Source organism: Lepidochelys kempii, chromosome 18, assembly GCF_965140265.1.
Source record: "Lepidochelys kempii isolate rLepKem1 chromosome 18, rLepKem1.hap2, whole genome shotgun sequence".
In the NCBI taxonomy this organism is placed as follows: domain Eukaryota; kingdom Metazoa; phylum Chordata; order Testudines; family Cheloniidae; genus Lepidochelys; species Lepidochelys kempii.
This window is the reverse complement of record NC_133273.1, coordinates 9,607,025-9,622,019: the sequence shown is the minus strand read 5'-3', so window position 1 is coordinate 9,622,019 and position 14,995 is coordinate 9,607,025. Positions and strand designations below refer to the sequence as shown.

Sequence of the window (14,995 nt, the reverse complement as noted above, 5' to 3'; positions counted from 1 at the left end):
GATCACATTTGGTGTAGCAGACAAGCCATCCCCATCCCCAAAATGGGCCCTTTTCACCTGAAATCTTGTCTGTCTTACCCGACATACTCCTAAATAAGACTGGACACCAGGAGTCACTGCAGGCCATTTCATTTTCTTGTTCCCTTCTCAGGATAGTTCTAGATTTACTGGCCATGTGTAATTCGTAGCTCACAAAGCAAATAGAGTCCCATGGTTCCTGAATCTCTCCTGTTTTCGTAGGGCTTCTCTCTTCCTTTGTGGAAGTGGAGTCCATCAAACGACACTTCAAGAGCCGTCTGGTGGGCACAGTCCTGAATGGCTATCTCTGCCTGAGGAAGCTGGTAGTGCAGAGAACAAAGCTGATTGATGAGACCCAGGACATGCTGCTGGAGATGCTGGAGGATATGACAACAGGTAGAGCCAACTGGGTCCCAGGAGTTCTGACTATAGGTTACCTGAGAAGACAAGACCTGTAGTGCAGCCCCACAAAGGAACAACTTCAAGGACCCCACAACAGGGATTTTCATGACTTTGGCCACCACTTCATGTTGGTTTTAAAGCACATTGTACAACATTTCAAAACTATGGCATGATCTATACTAGCCGTGGGATTATAAACACTAATGTAGGTCAGTGGTTCTCTCACCTCCCTCCCTTCGTCATGTAATAAACTTAGCAAACAGAGCCCCAGGCCATCCCTGGCCACAGGGACATTTTAAAGAAAATGCCTGGAAGAGACCTTGATTAGTTCCCAGGAATTTTGTGCTTTGTTATGAAAGGATCATTTTCCTGTGGCACTAGCATGCAAAGCAGTTTCCTGGTTACCATGAACCCAAAGCTATTTCCCCAGCTATGTTAAACGGATACTTTTCGGAAGAGAGGTAGCCTCGAAGTGTGCTACTTACTGCTAGAGGAGGTGGTGTATATGTTGGGCTAAAAGGAGCCCACTGAAAAATTAGATTAATATGAAATGCCCCCTTCTCTTTGCAGGCACAGAATCTGAAACAAAGGCATTTATGGCAGTGTGTATTGAAACCGCTAAACGCTACAGCCTTGATGACTACAGGACTCCTGTCTTCATCTTTGAGAGACTTTGCAGTATTATCTATCCTGTAAGTGAGCAGACACCTGCAGTCGTTTGCAGATCTTGTATATGTCCTCAGAATGAAACAAGCTTGTCAAAGTAGTTGTTTACACTTCTTCAGAACAGATCCCAAAGCTGTGCTGACTCCACTGATATTTGGTTTGACATTAACCAATGTAGAATTGTACTAGTGTGCTGGACCCATTCTGGGACCCCATACCAGTGATGGGTTCCTTTGCCATTGCTGAGCAGGAGAGAAGCCTGAGGCTTGGCCTTAATGTGCAGTGAGGAATTTGAACATGATTTGGTATTATCAGGTCTCCTCCAAGGTCTGTAGATACAGCAGGGGGAGCTAATGATTCTACTGTCTTAGAGAAAATCCTGGTAACTGATATGAGGATGAGAGACGTATTTAGGGAAATCCTCACCCACTCTCCCTTTGCTTTTGCTCTTAAGGAAGAAAATGAAGTGACTGAGTTCTTTGTAACACTGGAGAAAGATCCCCAGCAGGAAGATTTCTTGCAGGGAAGGATGCCAGGGAACCCCTACAGCAGTAATGAGCCTGGCATTGGGCCGCTCATGAGAGACATCAAGAACAAAATCTGTCAGGACTGCGACCTGGTGGCTCTCCTGGAGGATGACAGTGGAATGGAGGTGAGAATTCACAGCTGCTGACCACATGCTGAGAAACATGGAGGCAGGTTTCTGGGCAGGCTGGTGACCAGCATCAGTGATGTGGTGTGAGCTTGTGCTCAGATTTTTTTTTTTTTTTTTTTTTCTCCTTTCAGCTTCTGGTGAACAATAAGATCATCAGCTTGGATCTGCCTGTGGCTGAGGTCTACAAGAAGGTCTGGTGCCCCACCAATGAGGTATGTGCTTGTGGCCCCCTTCTCTGTTTTTAAAACAATACCAGATGGGGTCAGCTTTTGTCTCTGGTGCCGAGTTGCTCAGGATCTCTTCATGCACTCATTTGGGAACTGGAAAGCACTTCTGTTACTCATCCCTGCCATACTGGTGGCTTAGAAGCACATAATACTGACGCAGCTAAGAATAGTGACCATGCTGCACTTATGCGCTTGCAGAAATCTGAGCTGGCTTCTCCGACAAGGACTCTTCTGACCCTTCCTTTAAGAAACAGCTGCATTTTATGTCACTGCCTTTCCAGGTTCACTTCACACTCCATCTGCACATGGCAGCTTGATATTTAAGCTTGGGACACCAGATTGCTCCATTATTCTGCATTTCAAAGACCAGCCTAAAATGTCTGTGCAGAAAAAGTATCTGATATCAATAGTATTTTGTACTACTTTGTAGTGCCTTTCATTTAAGGATCTCCAAGAACTTAAGACATTAATCCTCACAATGTGTCTTTGAGGTGATGATAGGTATTGCCCCATTTTACTTCTGCAGAAAAAGACCACGAGTTTAAGGGACTTGCCCAAGCTGTCACAGCAGGGAGGAGTTTGTTCTCTGTTCTATTTCCACTCTGCAGTCAGCCTACTGTGATACCTTGGGCACCTGTCAAGAGGTGTCTGCCTTGTTTGTGAGGGTTTAGTTTAGTGGATAGCACTAAAGAGGAAGCTGTCAGTGTACATCTTGCATGCAGAAAATGTATGCCTTACCGTTCCTGCTAATAGCACTGGAGATTATTAAGGCTGACTGAATTTTTTAAATCTTATTTTATATTTCTTGTTTATGCACAGTTTACTCTTTGCATTTTGCTCACCTTGGACAAGAAAATGTGACTTGGTCATTTTCACTTTCTGGTTCTCAGTCACTATCTCAGTGTTTCATTTCACAGCGCTGCTGAGGCAGATTCAAATAAATTCTGTTTGCTTTGAAATAATACCAATGCCTCATATGGAGTGTAGTGCTGTTCGTTTGGGGCAGCACCTCTGATCAAGCTTGTGAGTTAAAATCTTTGTGGTGCAAAATGAAGCTTGAAGCTAGTTGATGGTCACCTTTTTCCATTAAGAAGCAGCGCTGTGGATGGGGAAATGAGTTATGGTCTTCCATGGTGCATGTGAGCTGCCAAAAAAAGCAAGGCTGAATAGTCCATGTACTCCCCTCAGACCTCTTTTATGTATTCAGCATTTGGAAGTAGTGTTTGTGTGAGATGTTCTTCTGTAGCCAGTGTATTGCTTTCCCAGGATGCACTGCTGGATGTGAAAGGCTGAGTTTGTTCAGCATTACTGTCACTAACAGCTTTCATCTGTCTTCCTTTGTGTGCATCGCTCCAAAGCACTTCTGGAGCTCCATCTTGAGTTCCCTAGGAAATAGACAGGCTCACAAGAAGCTAACCTCAGGCCTGTTTTATTTCTCTTGTCTCTCTCTAGCGCTTTTTTGTTCATCTGCCATTTTACCAGGGCCCCTGTGGTGTTAATTGCTGGTCTCTAGCATGGCCTTTGAGCAGATCTTCCCCCAGGGCTTTCCCGGTGCTTATGTATTTGCTATGACATTAAGCACTGCTTATTCCACATTAGGCTTAGTGCGCTCTCTGACAGGTTTTTTCTCTCAAGGTCTCCTGTTCCCAAAGCTATGGGAGTTTTTCTGCTTTGTATTCAGACCTATAGTGTTAAAATGATAAGTTCAGTGATACACGCTCAGCCAGTGTTTCTGGCTGGAAATGCATCCTGCTACCTGACCCCCTTCCCACAGGAAGAGGGCAGCTAGTCCTTTACTGTGTTTGCACACTTCCTAATACCCTGTTTTACTTAAAGCTCATCAAAATGCCATTTACTCTTTTCTCCTTCATTTCCCATTGCTGGGAGACTTGTCTGTTTAAAAGCACCCGTCTAATTAGCCTGTCTTTCTCCCTGATTTATTGAGCAACACCCCATCCAATTTATTTAACAGTCTTTTCCAGGGTTGTGCCATGGAATCAGCTGAGAAGAGAAGGTTGATTTATAGAGCAGGTACCTTCTCCGAGAACATACATGTCTCATCAGCCCCCTTCTTCTTGGCTATGTCTTTCACTGATATGATACCACAGTGCAGCCTGTTACTAAAGGAATCTGTCATGAAGTCAGATGACATAAGAGGGAGAACTGTTAATTAGACATACAGCTTGGTAATGGCCCTTGTTAGGAAACAGACTAGACTAAATGATGATTTAGTGGGGTTTTATAAGAATGTGATTTTGGAGAGACTCTAGAAAAGGTAAAAAGTGGAGAAACGAGCCCTTGCAAGAATTTCCCTGCATTATCTTCTGCTTTGGGGTGAAAGGAAACTGAGGCTTAATTGTCTGTCATCTCCTCTAAAGGGAACATCATTGGACTACTGGACATTTTCAGATACCAGCATAGCAAATGTGACACTTGTCTAATTCTTCTCCCCCAGGGGGAGCCAATGAGGATCATTTACCGCATGCGAGGGTTGCTAGGAGATGCGACTGAAGAATTCATTGAGTCGCTGGACTCCACTACAGGTAAGGCATTTGTTCCCTAGAAACTGGAATTAGATTTGAAATGTGGAGCTTGCCACAGAAGGATGGCACCATTAACCTTACAGCACTGAGCGTATATTTGACTGACAAACATTTCTTTTGCTATATTTACCTCCTGTGCCAGGAATAGATTAAATAATCAACACTGTAGCTTATAATATCAGTGTGGCTACTTATATAGCTCCCCCTCATTGTAGTATCTGAGCACTTCATAAACATGAATGAATTTATCCTCACAATCCCCCTCTGAGTTAAGAAAGTGTCATCTCCATTTTATAGAGGTGCAGAGAGATTAAGCAACTTGCCCAAGGTGTCTCAGGAAATTTGTGGCACTGTTTGGAATCAAACTCAGTCCAGTGCTTTAGTGACATGACCATCTTTTCTCTGACTTCAGACGTCCCTGAGATTAGAGAAACTGTTTATATTGACCTTCAATTCTGACTTTAGTTGGTACATGGGAGCGTGCAGCCAGCAGCGCTTTGGAGTTTTAGACTTCATGTTAGACATGGAAGGAACTTGTGTGTCAAAATCCTATTTTAATATTCTTGCTCAGTAATTTTTCTCCAATTTGACCCAGCTGCTTAACTTTAACCCTAGCTGGCATTGGCAATTGTAGCTTAATCTCCATTTTTACTTCAATGCCTCGCTCCTTATGATCAGCTGTATAGTCCTGTTGATGTGTCTGCCTCCCTCCTGTCATAGTCTTTCTTTCCTGTAGATGAAGAGGAGGATGAGGAAGAGGTTTATAAAATGGCAGGTGTGATGGCGCAGTGTGGAGGCCTGGAGTGCATGCTGAACCGACTGACTGGAATCAAGGATTTCAAACAAGGCCGACATCTCTTGACAGTGAGTCTGAGCTACCCCAACTCATGGCAAAAAGACTGAGAGTAAATCCATAAGCAGTCAAAAAAGCTCCCTCTTTTCCAATAGCTGCCTACCAACGACTCTTCTGTACAGCAGCTCACATATTGCAGCAGAGTTTAAATTCACTAATCCATGTCTTGTAAAATTATAGCAGTTTCCTCCTTGCTTTCTCCTTGTCCCCTTTTAATCCCCTCTGTTAACACTTCTTCAGAATAAGCCTTTGAAGTCTGTGGGAGTTGAGGGCACTGAGCAGTTTGCAGGATCAGGCCCCCGGTTGTTAGCATGACTGTTTTATGTATTCAAGAATCTTACTGGAAAATCACAATCTTCTTCTTGGCATTAATGGTTTTGGAGGGGTCACACCTTGTGCTTTCCAAGGGGTTAACTAGATTGTTTGGCGCTTTTAAGTTCACTTCCATCCTGCCAGCCCTTTCATGGATATCTTGTAGGTCCCGTTCTCTGTTTCTTTGCAGGTGCTGCTAAAACTGTTCAGCTACTGTGTGAAAGTGAAAGTGAACCGTCAGCACCTGGTCAAACCTGAGATGAACACTTTGAATGTCATGCTGGGAACTCTGAATTTGGTAAGGAGGAATTTTGGCTTACAGTGGATTTTGGTACCCTTGGCTCACCTTTTGCTGGATGGTATATCATGCCCAAAGCCATCAGTGTAGCTTGATGGTGGCATCAAGAAAACAGATTCGGAGTTAGTATGGAGACCATGTCTTTGGGTGATTACCCGAGTTATCTGGAGAGTAGCATTCCAGGTAACACAACTCTTTTATCCACACCTTAGCTGAGATCACATTCATGCCCTTCCTCAATAATGAACAGGATCCTCTTGCACAAATTTACCAGGACTTCTGAAAATTTTTCATCTGCTCGGCTGTATTTAAGCTACCCAAAATTTCAGTCATACTTGCCTCATAGCAACCAAAAGAGAGCTTAAATATCCTCTCAGTGCTGGTCTAAGCTAAGGACTATCAGCCCGATTTTTCCCTCTGTCATCTGTTAGTGATAGCAGTTGGTGCTGTAGTGACTAATATCGTCTTCTGTGCAGGCTCTGGTGGCTGAGCAGGAGAGTAAGGACAGTGGAGGAGCAGCAGTGGCAGAGCAGGTGCTGAGTATCATGGAGATAATATTGGATGAATCTAATGCAGAACCACTGAGTGAGGACAAGGTGAGTGTTGGTTCTGGGTGCCATGGAGAGGGAAATACTGACTGGAATCCAAGGCTTGTAAATGTCTTGTTCAGTGGTACAGACCTTCCACGGTCTGTACAAGGAGTCTAAGCCATGCCATCAAACAGTAAAGACTGTGTTGGGGACAGAAGGAGGAAGAGCGACACTGAACCAAAAGCGTTGCAAGATTCCTACCAAACTCTTTTGCACAGTAGTGGTGCGTTGGGTCAGAGCAGCTGGATCAGCTGACATGGAAAGAGGTGAATCTGCCTTGTCCTTTAGAGTACCTTCATATGAACTCTGAAACCAAACTTGGTTTTCTGAATAATTGGCAAAGAATGATGTGCGACACACTGAGAAATGGGGCTTCTCTCCCTCCCCTGAGGGTACCATTAGCCCAGTGGATCTGTTAGAACTACTGTTGCTTGAGTCGGACCTCCTTTGGGCTAGGGTTAGGTTGTTTCGACCCGAGAACATTTTAACAGCAGTTGCAGGATGCCAGGTATTGATTAGATGGGTTGATACAGCTGTTCCATTAGACACCTGGAAATGTGCTAAAAATGCAGTTTCTCCATGGCCACGAGAATTCTAGTGTTGCTGTCTTTGTTCTTTATCACACTGTTTTACTGAGATCTCGAAACTCTGATTTCGTCCGGATAGGGAACAGTCAGTAAACCACTGGAATAGGAGGATTTTCCTGAAGCCTATAGGTTAATCCTGAACATAAATCATTGTCCTCTTTGCAGGGTAACCTCCTCCTTACTGGTGACAAGGATCAGCTGGTAATGCTGCTGGATCAGATTAACAGCACTTTTGTCCGCTCCAATCCCAGTGTGTTGCAAGGCCTGTTACGCATCATCCCTTATCTGTCCTTTGGGGAAATGGAGAAAATGCAGATCTTGGTGGATCGATTCAAGCCCTACTGTAACTTTGACAAGTACGTTTTGTGCCGTCAGCAAAGAGCACCAATTAAATTAAAATCTTAATAAATCAGCATCCTGGATGCTTCCGTTAGTCTAATGGATATTTACAGGAGAAGGGGAGTCTGGGTGGCAGGTGGGAGTTCTGGAGAGTTTATTTGGGCTGATGTACGTGTGTTAATCTGCAGAGTGGACCATTATTATATCTACTGGGTCCGTAGGAGAGCCCTAACTTGATTGCTGTTTCCTCTCCTCACTCAGGTATGATGAGGAACACAGTGGAGATGATAAAGTTTTCCTAGACTGTTTCTGTAAAATAGCAGCTGGCATAAAGAATAACAGCAATGGGCATCAGCTGAAAGATCTCATCCTCCAGAAAGGCATTACACAGAATGCACTCGACTACATGAAAAAGCATATCCCCAGTGCAAAGAAGTAAGGGTCACTTTGTGGTGTGTGGTAACCATGTGTATCCCTATCTCATTTCATCATCACCAAATGGAATGGTCTTCCAAGGAGAGGGTTAGGACTTCCATCCCTGGAAATGTTTAGGCTCGATGAATCTCTGGTGAACGAACTCTTGAAGGGACAGACCTACAGTGGTGGCACATGTGGATTAGATGACCTAAAGACTCTACTAGCTCTAAGCTTGGTTACTCAGATGCACCAAATGGCCTAATTTCCTAGCTGTATCTTATCCATCACCCTAAAACAGAGCTCTCACACTGAGGGTCATCTCATGGGCCTAAAACAAAACCTGAAACTAACAATTGAGTGAGGAGCTGGCTGATAGAGTGTGCAGTGTGGAGGAGGGAGCGTGAACGTCATTTCAGTTACCATATTAAGGTTTTATAAATAAATGTCCTAAAATTTAAATATTTGAGCTCAGACAGGATGCAACAAAGTAGCCCTTCTGACTGTAGGTTTATGGTGTGTGTGTGTGTGTGTGTGTGTGTGTGTGTGGAGGGGATGAGGAAAAGGTGGCCATCTTTCCTAGCAGCCTGTATAGTGCAAGCTGGCTGTTGGCTGGAAGCTAGATACTTTTCGCTACTGGTGAGTTATCTTTCAGCTGCTGTATGTTTTTACCTTCTCTGTGTAGTTTGGATGCAGACATATGGAAGAAGTTTTTATCTCGTCCAGCACTTCCTTTCATCCTGAGGCTCCTTCGAGGTCTCGCCACACAACACCCTGCCACACAGGTAAGGAGGTAGTCTTGGAAACGGACCAGGAAGCAGGTGGCTGGCTTGTATCTGGGAGCTTATATGGTGGCTGTAGCTAGATCAATCTTTTCGTAGTAGTATCTGTGGTTGAGTTTGGAGAGCAATGTTATTCTCATACACAGCTGATCATTAGTCTGGAAAGAACTATTGGGTTGACTATGCCCATTCAAGCAGAGAGATTCTGACTAAGTACAGCCTGGTTCTCTGTAGCTCAGGATCGTTCTTTTCTGTTAAATTTTCCAATTCCTTTGAAGTGCAAGGTAGAACTATAGACTATGGCTGTGATGGGTTTCCTATGGTCTAGGTGGTGTTTTATAGGCTTCACTACTTCAGTAGCTTATATGACAAACTCCTTTTAACACCTGGTTACTCTCAATATATGTGGCCTTGGTATGCAGTTTTAGGGCATGAATCAGGTGCATTGTGGAAGACTGTGAGACACCAGTCTTGGGTGCCTATAGCATTGCAGTGAACTACTCCCCTTAAAACGCTTGTAGTGGCCTAAAGCTCTAACTAGTCAATCAGTGACTGCTGCAGGTTGGATTAGGTGAAATAGTTCGGGGTCTTGCTCACATTTTCCTGAAGAAGCTGCTGTATTTGAATGTCTAACAGGTACTAATAGGTACAGACTCCATTACAAACCTGCACAAATTGGAGCAAGTGTCCAGTGACGAAGGTATCGGGACATTAGCGGAGAACCTGCTGGAGGCGCTCAGGGAACATCCAGAGGTGAACAAGAAGATAGATGCAGCCCGAAAGGAGACACGCGCAGAGAAGAAGCGCATGGCCATGGCAATGAGGCAAAAAGCCTTAGGCACTCTGGGAATGACGGTAATGCCTATCCACAGTAATGGATTCCAGTGCTCTGTGATGGATGTCGTATTCCTGTCTTGCTAAAAATGCCACCGAATTTTTGTTTGTTTGTTTTTAAGTGCAAGACAAATATTGAGCCACATAGTCTTTGCGTCACTTTTGGAAGAGTGAGGGTCATTTACCTGTGTCAGGGTGGGAAATCCTTTAACTCTCTGATGCTAGCAGTTTGGGAGTTCCAACTATAGCAATGTTATGCCTGCAAGAGTCCACTGACCATAATCTTGTCATCTAGTGTTCAATATATAACAGCTTTCCATGCGCTGGTGGTTGCCTTTTGTAATACAGAACTGCAGGAAATCTCTGAGGTCCGAAAATATTGTAAATCTGACTTAATCTTGATTGGTAACTCTCAGTAGCAAGATTATGGGAGCTTCCCAATTCTGCTCAGAGGCCTGTGATAGCTGTACAGCTTGAGCAGCATTCTGTGCTCCAATGTTCTCTGCTTCCAGTAAGTAAGGTGTTCTGAGATTTTAGCAAATATAAATTCCTCTCTGGTTTTATTCTCCTAGTATATTTGACTTGTCCTCTCTTTCAGACTAATGAAAAGGGCCAGGTGGTGACAAAGACTGCACTCCTCAAACAGATGGAAGAGCTGATAGAAGAACCAGGACTGACCTGCTGTATCTGCAGGGAAGGATATAAGTTCCAGGTACAGAACAGCAACAGGAAAGCCCTAATGTGATACGAGGAAAATCACTAGTGTGCGCCCTGGTGCTTGACAGAGACTTGATGCCGTGACACTGTAGGGCCAGGTGATCTCAGGTTTTGTTTCTGGGATCTGCAGTTCTCTGCTGCACTTTGGAAATGAAGATGGTACTCGTTAAATCTCTTCTCTGGGTTCCCCTCACCATCTGCATGAAACCGAGCTGATTGTCCCTGCACAGCTTAGCTCCTATGTATCTAATCCTGAAGGAAAAGGGGATGAGATGTTTATTTCCAGTAAGGAGCTGGAGTGGATCTCATGTAGAGCCCAGCTTTAGTAACAATCCCTCCTGCACAGGTGCCGTGGAGGCGAATAGTACAAACAATGTAAATTCAAAAAAACTCTTTGAAACCACAGCTAAACCCTAGTGAAGGGTCTCACCTAGAACATTCACTTACCTTGATGCAAGTCTTAATAATGGATTTTTATGTTACGTATCTTCTGTGGTTTGCTTCTACTTTCAGTATAAAGTGCAGGTTAGCAGGCTCTGTTCTTAGCTGGAGAGGTATAGGCTCAGCAGAGTGTAATCTCCGCCCATCTCTTCTGCTAGTGGCATATTTTGCCACGAGGCTTCTTTCTCCAATTTAGAATCTAGTCCTAACTTCTTAATTGTCTTCATGATTCCCCTTCCCAGGTGGGGAACGTGAATTGGTGAGTGGTTGCTTGGGAAAAGCTTGTTTGAACCTAATAACTGGCCCTTATCTCTAGGAAGGTAACTCTTGAATGAGTGGCAAACCACTAAATGCTTGCAGGTGCAAATATCTCATCTCTAAGGTCCCAAAAATTGCAGATTCCTCAATATTAGACTTCCACCACAATTCTGAGAGCAGGAGCCCCACCACGGGGGGCTGACAGTAGGAGTCCTGGTTGTCCTGGGGCTAAGAGCGGGAGCCTCTGCTGTCAGCCCCGGGCAGTTGACAGCAGGGGCCCCTGCCCCACTCTCAGCCCCGGTCAGCCGACAGCAGAAAATCATGGAAAAGTAGTAATGAACTTTATTACCACAAATAATAGGGTCCATTATTACTTTTCTGCAATTTTCCATGGCTTGCTTGCAGCTCGTCTGCAATTTTTTGACAATTCAAGTAGGACTTTATTCATCGCTAATAAAGCTTTGGTTGTTACAGCCTACAAAGGTTCTGGGTATTTACACTTTCACCAAGCGGGTTGCACTTGAAGAGTTTGAGAACAAGCCCCGAAAGCAGCAGGGATACAGCACGGTCTCTCATTTCAACATTGTCCATTATGACTGTCATCTTGCAGCTGTCAGGTAAGATCTGATCTGTCTCTTGGGTCATTGCGCTTGAAGTTACCTATCATGGTATATGTCCCTTAAACATCCAGCACAATGCAAAATGCAACTCAGCACAAACATGGTTATCCAGAGATCATTGTTCCATCATCCATCCAACAGCTGCTGTCCTCCATCTTTATTATGGCCACCTTAATATCGTAATTTCAAACATTAACTAAAATCAGTGCATGGTGCTGTGAAGTTGGAAAGCACTATTTATAAAGGGTGTTAATGGAACTAAGCAGCTATGGAGTGCCACCATTTTCATTTACTGCTTAGAGTAACGGTAGGCAGTGTGGCCAGCACTGGATTAGAACTCTGAGATTTGGGTTCTAGTCCCAGTTTAGCCATTGGCCTGCTGGGTGATCTTGGGTGATTCATGTTCCCTTTTGGTGCCTCAGTTTCCCTATCTATAAAATGGGGATAATGATATTGACCTCCTTTGTAAAGCATTTTGAGCTCTATGAATGAAGAGCACTGTAGAAGATCCAGGAGAGTGGGGGGGATGGTGATATTAGACAAAAGCTTAACTAATTGTAATCCCTTTGTGTATAACCTCTTTGTCAATACAGACTGGCTCGTGGCCGGGAAGAATGGGAGAGTGCAGCCCTACAAAATGCCAACACCAAGTGCAATGGCCTTCTACCAGTGTGGGGGCCCCATGTGCCAGAGTCTGCTTTTGCAACCTGCTTAGCAAGGTGAGTATAGAATATTACTCTTAATGTTGGTTTGTATTCAGAATAGATGAGCTGGGGAGTTACTGTATGATACACATGTGTGAACAAGTTTGACTGTAAGCCCCAAATGGAGTTTGCAGTGCTACAAACAACTAGGAGCCATTACTGATCACCAGAGTCTACACCACCCCCTGTCTATCAGCAACGTTCCAATTAAAATACACATGTAACGTATCATGCCGTCTTGCACAGACTGGTAAGGTAGAAACATGAAAAACAAATCCACCACTAGGTGAGCCCAAAATTATCATCATCATCATCTCAACCCTTATGGTTAGTAAGCCCTGACTGCTGGCATTGCAGGGTTGGCATCTGTCTCTGCTAAGAAATGAGCTTCTTGCCACTGGAGAGTTTTGTACCTCTCTTCCAAAAAGAACCCGTATCCAAGCACTGTTGTGTTAGTGGTAGCTACAAAGAAGCTATACACAGCTCTCTCGCTGAATTCCTGAGTGTTTATTGACTTCTGTGTTGTGGCTCTGTTTTTAATCACTCTAAAGCTTTGTTTGAATCTCCACTCTGCATTGTATTTTTGAGGAAGTTTAGTACTTGCAATTGTGCTGAATTGCTAGCAGTGGAAAGTAAAGGGAGGATAAAGTAGTTTAATCTTCATGCTGATTGTTAAAAAAGGGTATCCGTCGTGGTGGTGGAGAGGACAAATCTTGTTGACACCAGCAAGTCAGTTGCATAGATTGCCAAACTGCGGTCAGACGTTAAATGATTTTCAATCACTGCTGAATTCTAACCACTGAGCTTGAGTGGAAGAAGTCCGTATCCCATTACCAATTCCCTAACCCAAATCCTTTGCATTTGTAATGTTGTGTTAGATATTAGAATCAGTTGTACCTCTAGTCCATGTCAGCCAAGGAACCACATCCCAGGGCCTTGCAGTGGGGAAGCAGTGCTGATGGTTATGCTCAGGAAACCCACACTGAATTGGATTTGCCCAAGAGAGATGAAAGAGCTCCCTTTTCTGTGGTGTTAATCCAAGGGGATGGAATTTGCATTTTAATTCTGATCTCTGACTTGTTTGCATTGTGGGAGGAGAATTTTGACCTGCATTCCCAAAGGAGTGAATATATATGCAATATAATCTATTACTGTTTTTCCCCAGGCACAACACATACCTCCAGGAATGCACAGGGCAGCGGGAACCCACCTACCAGCTCAACGTCCATGACATTAAGCTACTATTTCTCCGTTTCGCTATGGAGCAGTCATTCAGTGTGGACACTGGAGGAGGAGGAAGGGAGAGCAATATACACCTCATTCCATATATTATTCACACTGTGCTTTATGTTCTTAACACGTCAGTATCTCTTTGTGTGTCTTAGCTGTCTTCTCTCCTGTTAGTGACAGACTGAATCTCACAGGGCAGGTCTCCAAATGATAAATGGATGCACAGCTACCAGTCTCCACTGGGTATTGCTGTGGGAGGTGGAAGCCTTTACCAGCTTCTTGGGAACAGGGGAAGACGGCAGAGGGAAAGGAGATAAATCTCTTAGCAATAGTGGTGCAGCCCTGGAGTATGAAATGCTGAACGGTTGCATTCCAAGTTGATAGTAGAGCAGTGAACAGGAGAAAGCTTGATCCTGAACCTCACATGCAGGATGTGTTAGTGCCACGGTGCCTACTATCTGGCTTACAAGGGAGGTGATGGGAAATGTTGGAAACCACATAAAAGGTTTAAAAGGAAATTTAATTAAATCCTTAAGGCAGGTTGTTACAGCTGTTTCACAGAAAACACAGCAGCTTGTGATCATGTAATTTGGAGACTGATTTAACAAAAGCAAATTCCATTCTGTGTGCAATAATTATCTCCATGTTGGACAAAGTATAAGAGTTTTCAATTTATTAGAGATTAAAGGGACATTGTCAGGTTGTCATATTTTTGGTGAAAAACCCCCAATGATTCCCTCACCTGTTTGTGAGCAATGTAAATCTTAATTTTTCACTACTTCCCTTCTTTTTACCTCTGATCTTGGAGAATAAACTAGTCTGTTTTGCTTCCAAGTTCTCAAGAACTAGAACTAGTCAGAGGGAAGCTCACCACTGAGGTCACATGCAGGGTGCTTGTCACTCGCTGTTCAATGCCTCTGGGAAGGTCTGAGACAAGAGCCATTAGCTGCCCTTGCAGGGCATCACCTGCTGCAGGTGGATGAGTTACCAGCTATTTTGGGCCCTGGGTGTGGGGCAAATTGGACAAGGAGAAGCTAGAGGAAGCCCCCTAGTGGATACCCAGCCCCCTCCCAAGGGTTTGGGACAGACTCATGGCTGGCAGCACTGAGTTCAAAGCGCGAGCACTGTAGTTTGAGTTGCTGATACTTCAGTGAAATGTTTATATGTCGACAGGGTCTGCTCCATGGAATTTAAAAACAAAATAGAAACCTTTCTATTGATTTTTAGTTTATGTAAAAGCTTATTTTTACAAAATCTAAATTCCAAGCCCCATTGGAGCTGTCAATATGTCTAACTGCACACACATGCAGCCAGCCAGCCAGCATCTAAAGTGTCTCTAAACAAATGGGCTGGAGGTAATATTACTTTACAAAGTATGGTGCACAAAAGTAAGGTCCATAGTCCTCTTATTTCAGTAGCAAAGAGCAAAGGAGATAATATTAATTGGATGAGGTATCTTAGAAAACAGGTGTTAGAATCTAAGCCCTTTATTCCAGAGTCACTCC

The 14,995-nt window shown here is 44.0% G+C and overlaps 1 protein-coding gene across 3 annotated transcripts in view; it reads left to right on the top strand.

Annotated features, from left to right (window-relative positions):
- Positions 1-14,995, top strand: part of UBR4 (ubiquitin protein ligase E3 component n-recognin 4) — a 113,850-nt gene that overhangs the window by 86,846 nt on the left and 12,009 nt on the right. For all 3 annotated transcript variants that reach the window (XM_073317114.1, XM_073317113.1, XM_073317112.1), the window contains 16 exons: positions 241-414; positions 991-1,112; positions 1,541-1,738; positions 1,873-1,953; positions 4,424-4,511; positions 5,248-5,375; positions 5,867-5,974; positions 6,451-6,570; positions 7,317-7,507; positions 7,752-7,925; positions 8,590-8,689; positions 9,323-9,541; positions 10,119-10,232; positions 11,411-11,553; positions 12,150-12,275; positions 13,426-13,620. In XM_073317114.1, the coding sequence (XP_073173215.1) occupies positions 241-414; positions 991-1,112; positions 1,541-1,738; positions 1,873-1,953; positions 4,424-4,511; positions 5,248-5,375; positions 5,867-5,974; positions 6,451-6,570; positions 7,317-7,507; positions 7,752-7,925; positions 8,590-8,689; positions 9,323-9,541; positions 10,119-10,232; positions 11,411-11,553; positions 12,150-12,275; positions 13,426-13,620 (2,281 nt within the window). The remainder of the gene's footprint in view (positions 1-240; positions 415-990; positions 1,113-1,540; positions 1,739-1,872; positions 1,954-4,423; positions 4,512-5,247; positions 5,376-5,866; positions 5,975-6,450; positions 6,571-7,316; positions 7,508-7,751; positions 7,926-8,589; positions 8,690-9,322; positions 9,542-10,118; positions 10,233-11,410; positions 11,554-12,149; positions 12,276-13,425; positions 13,621-14,995) is intronic.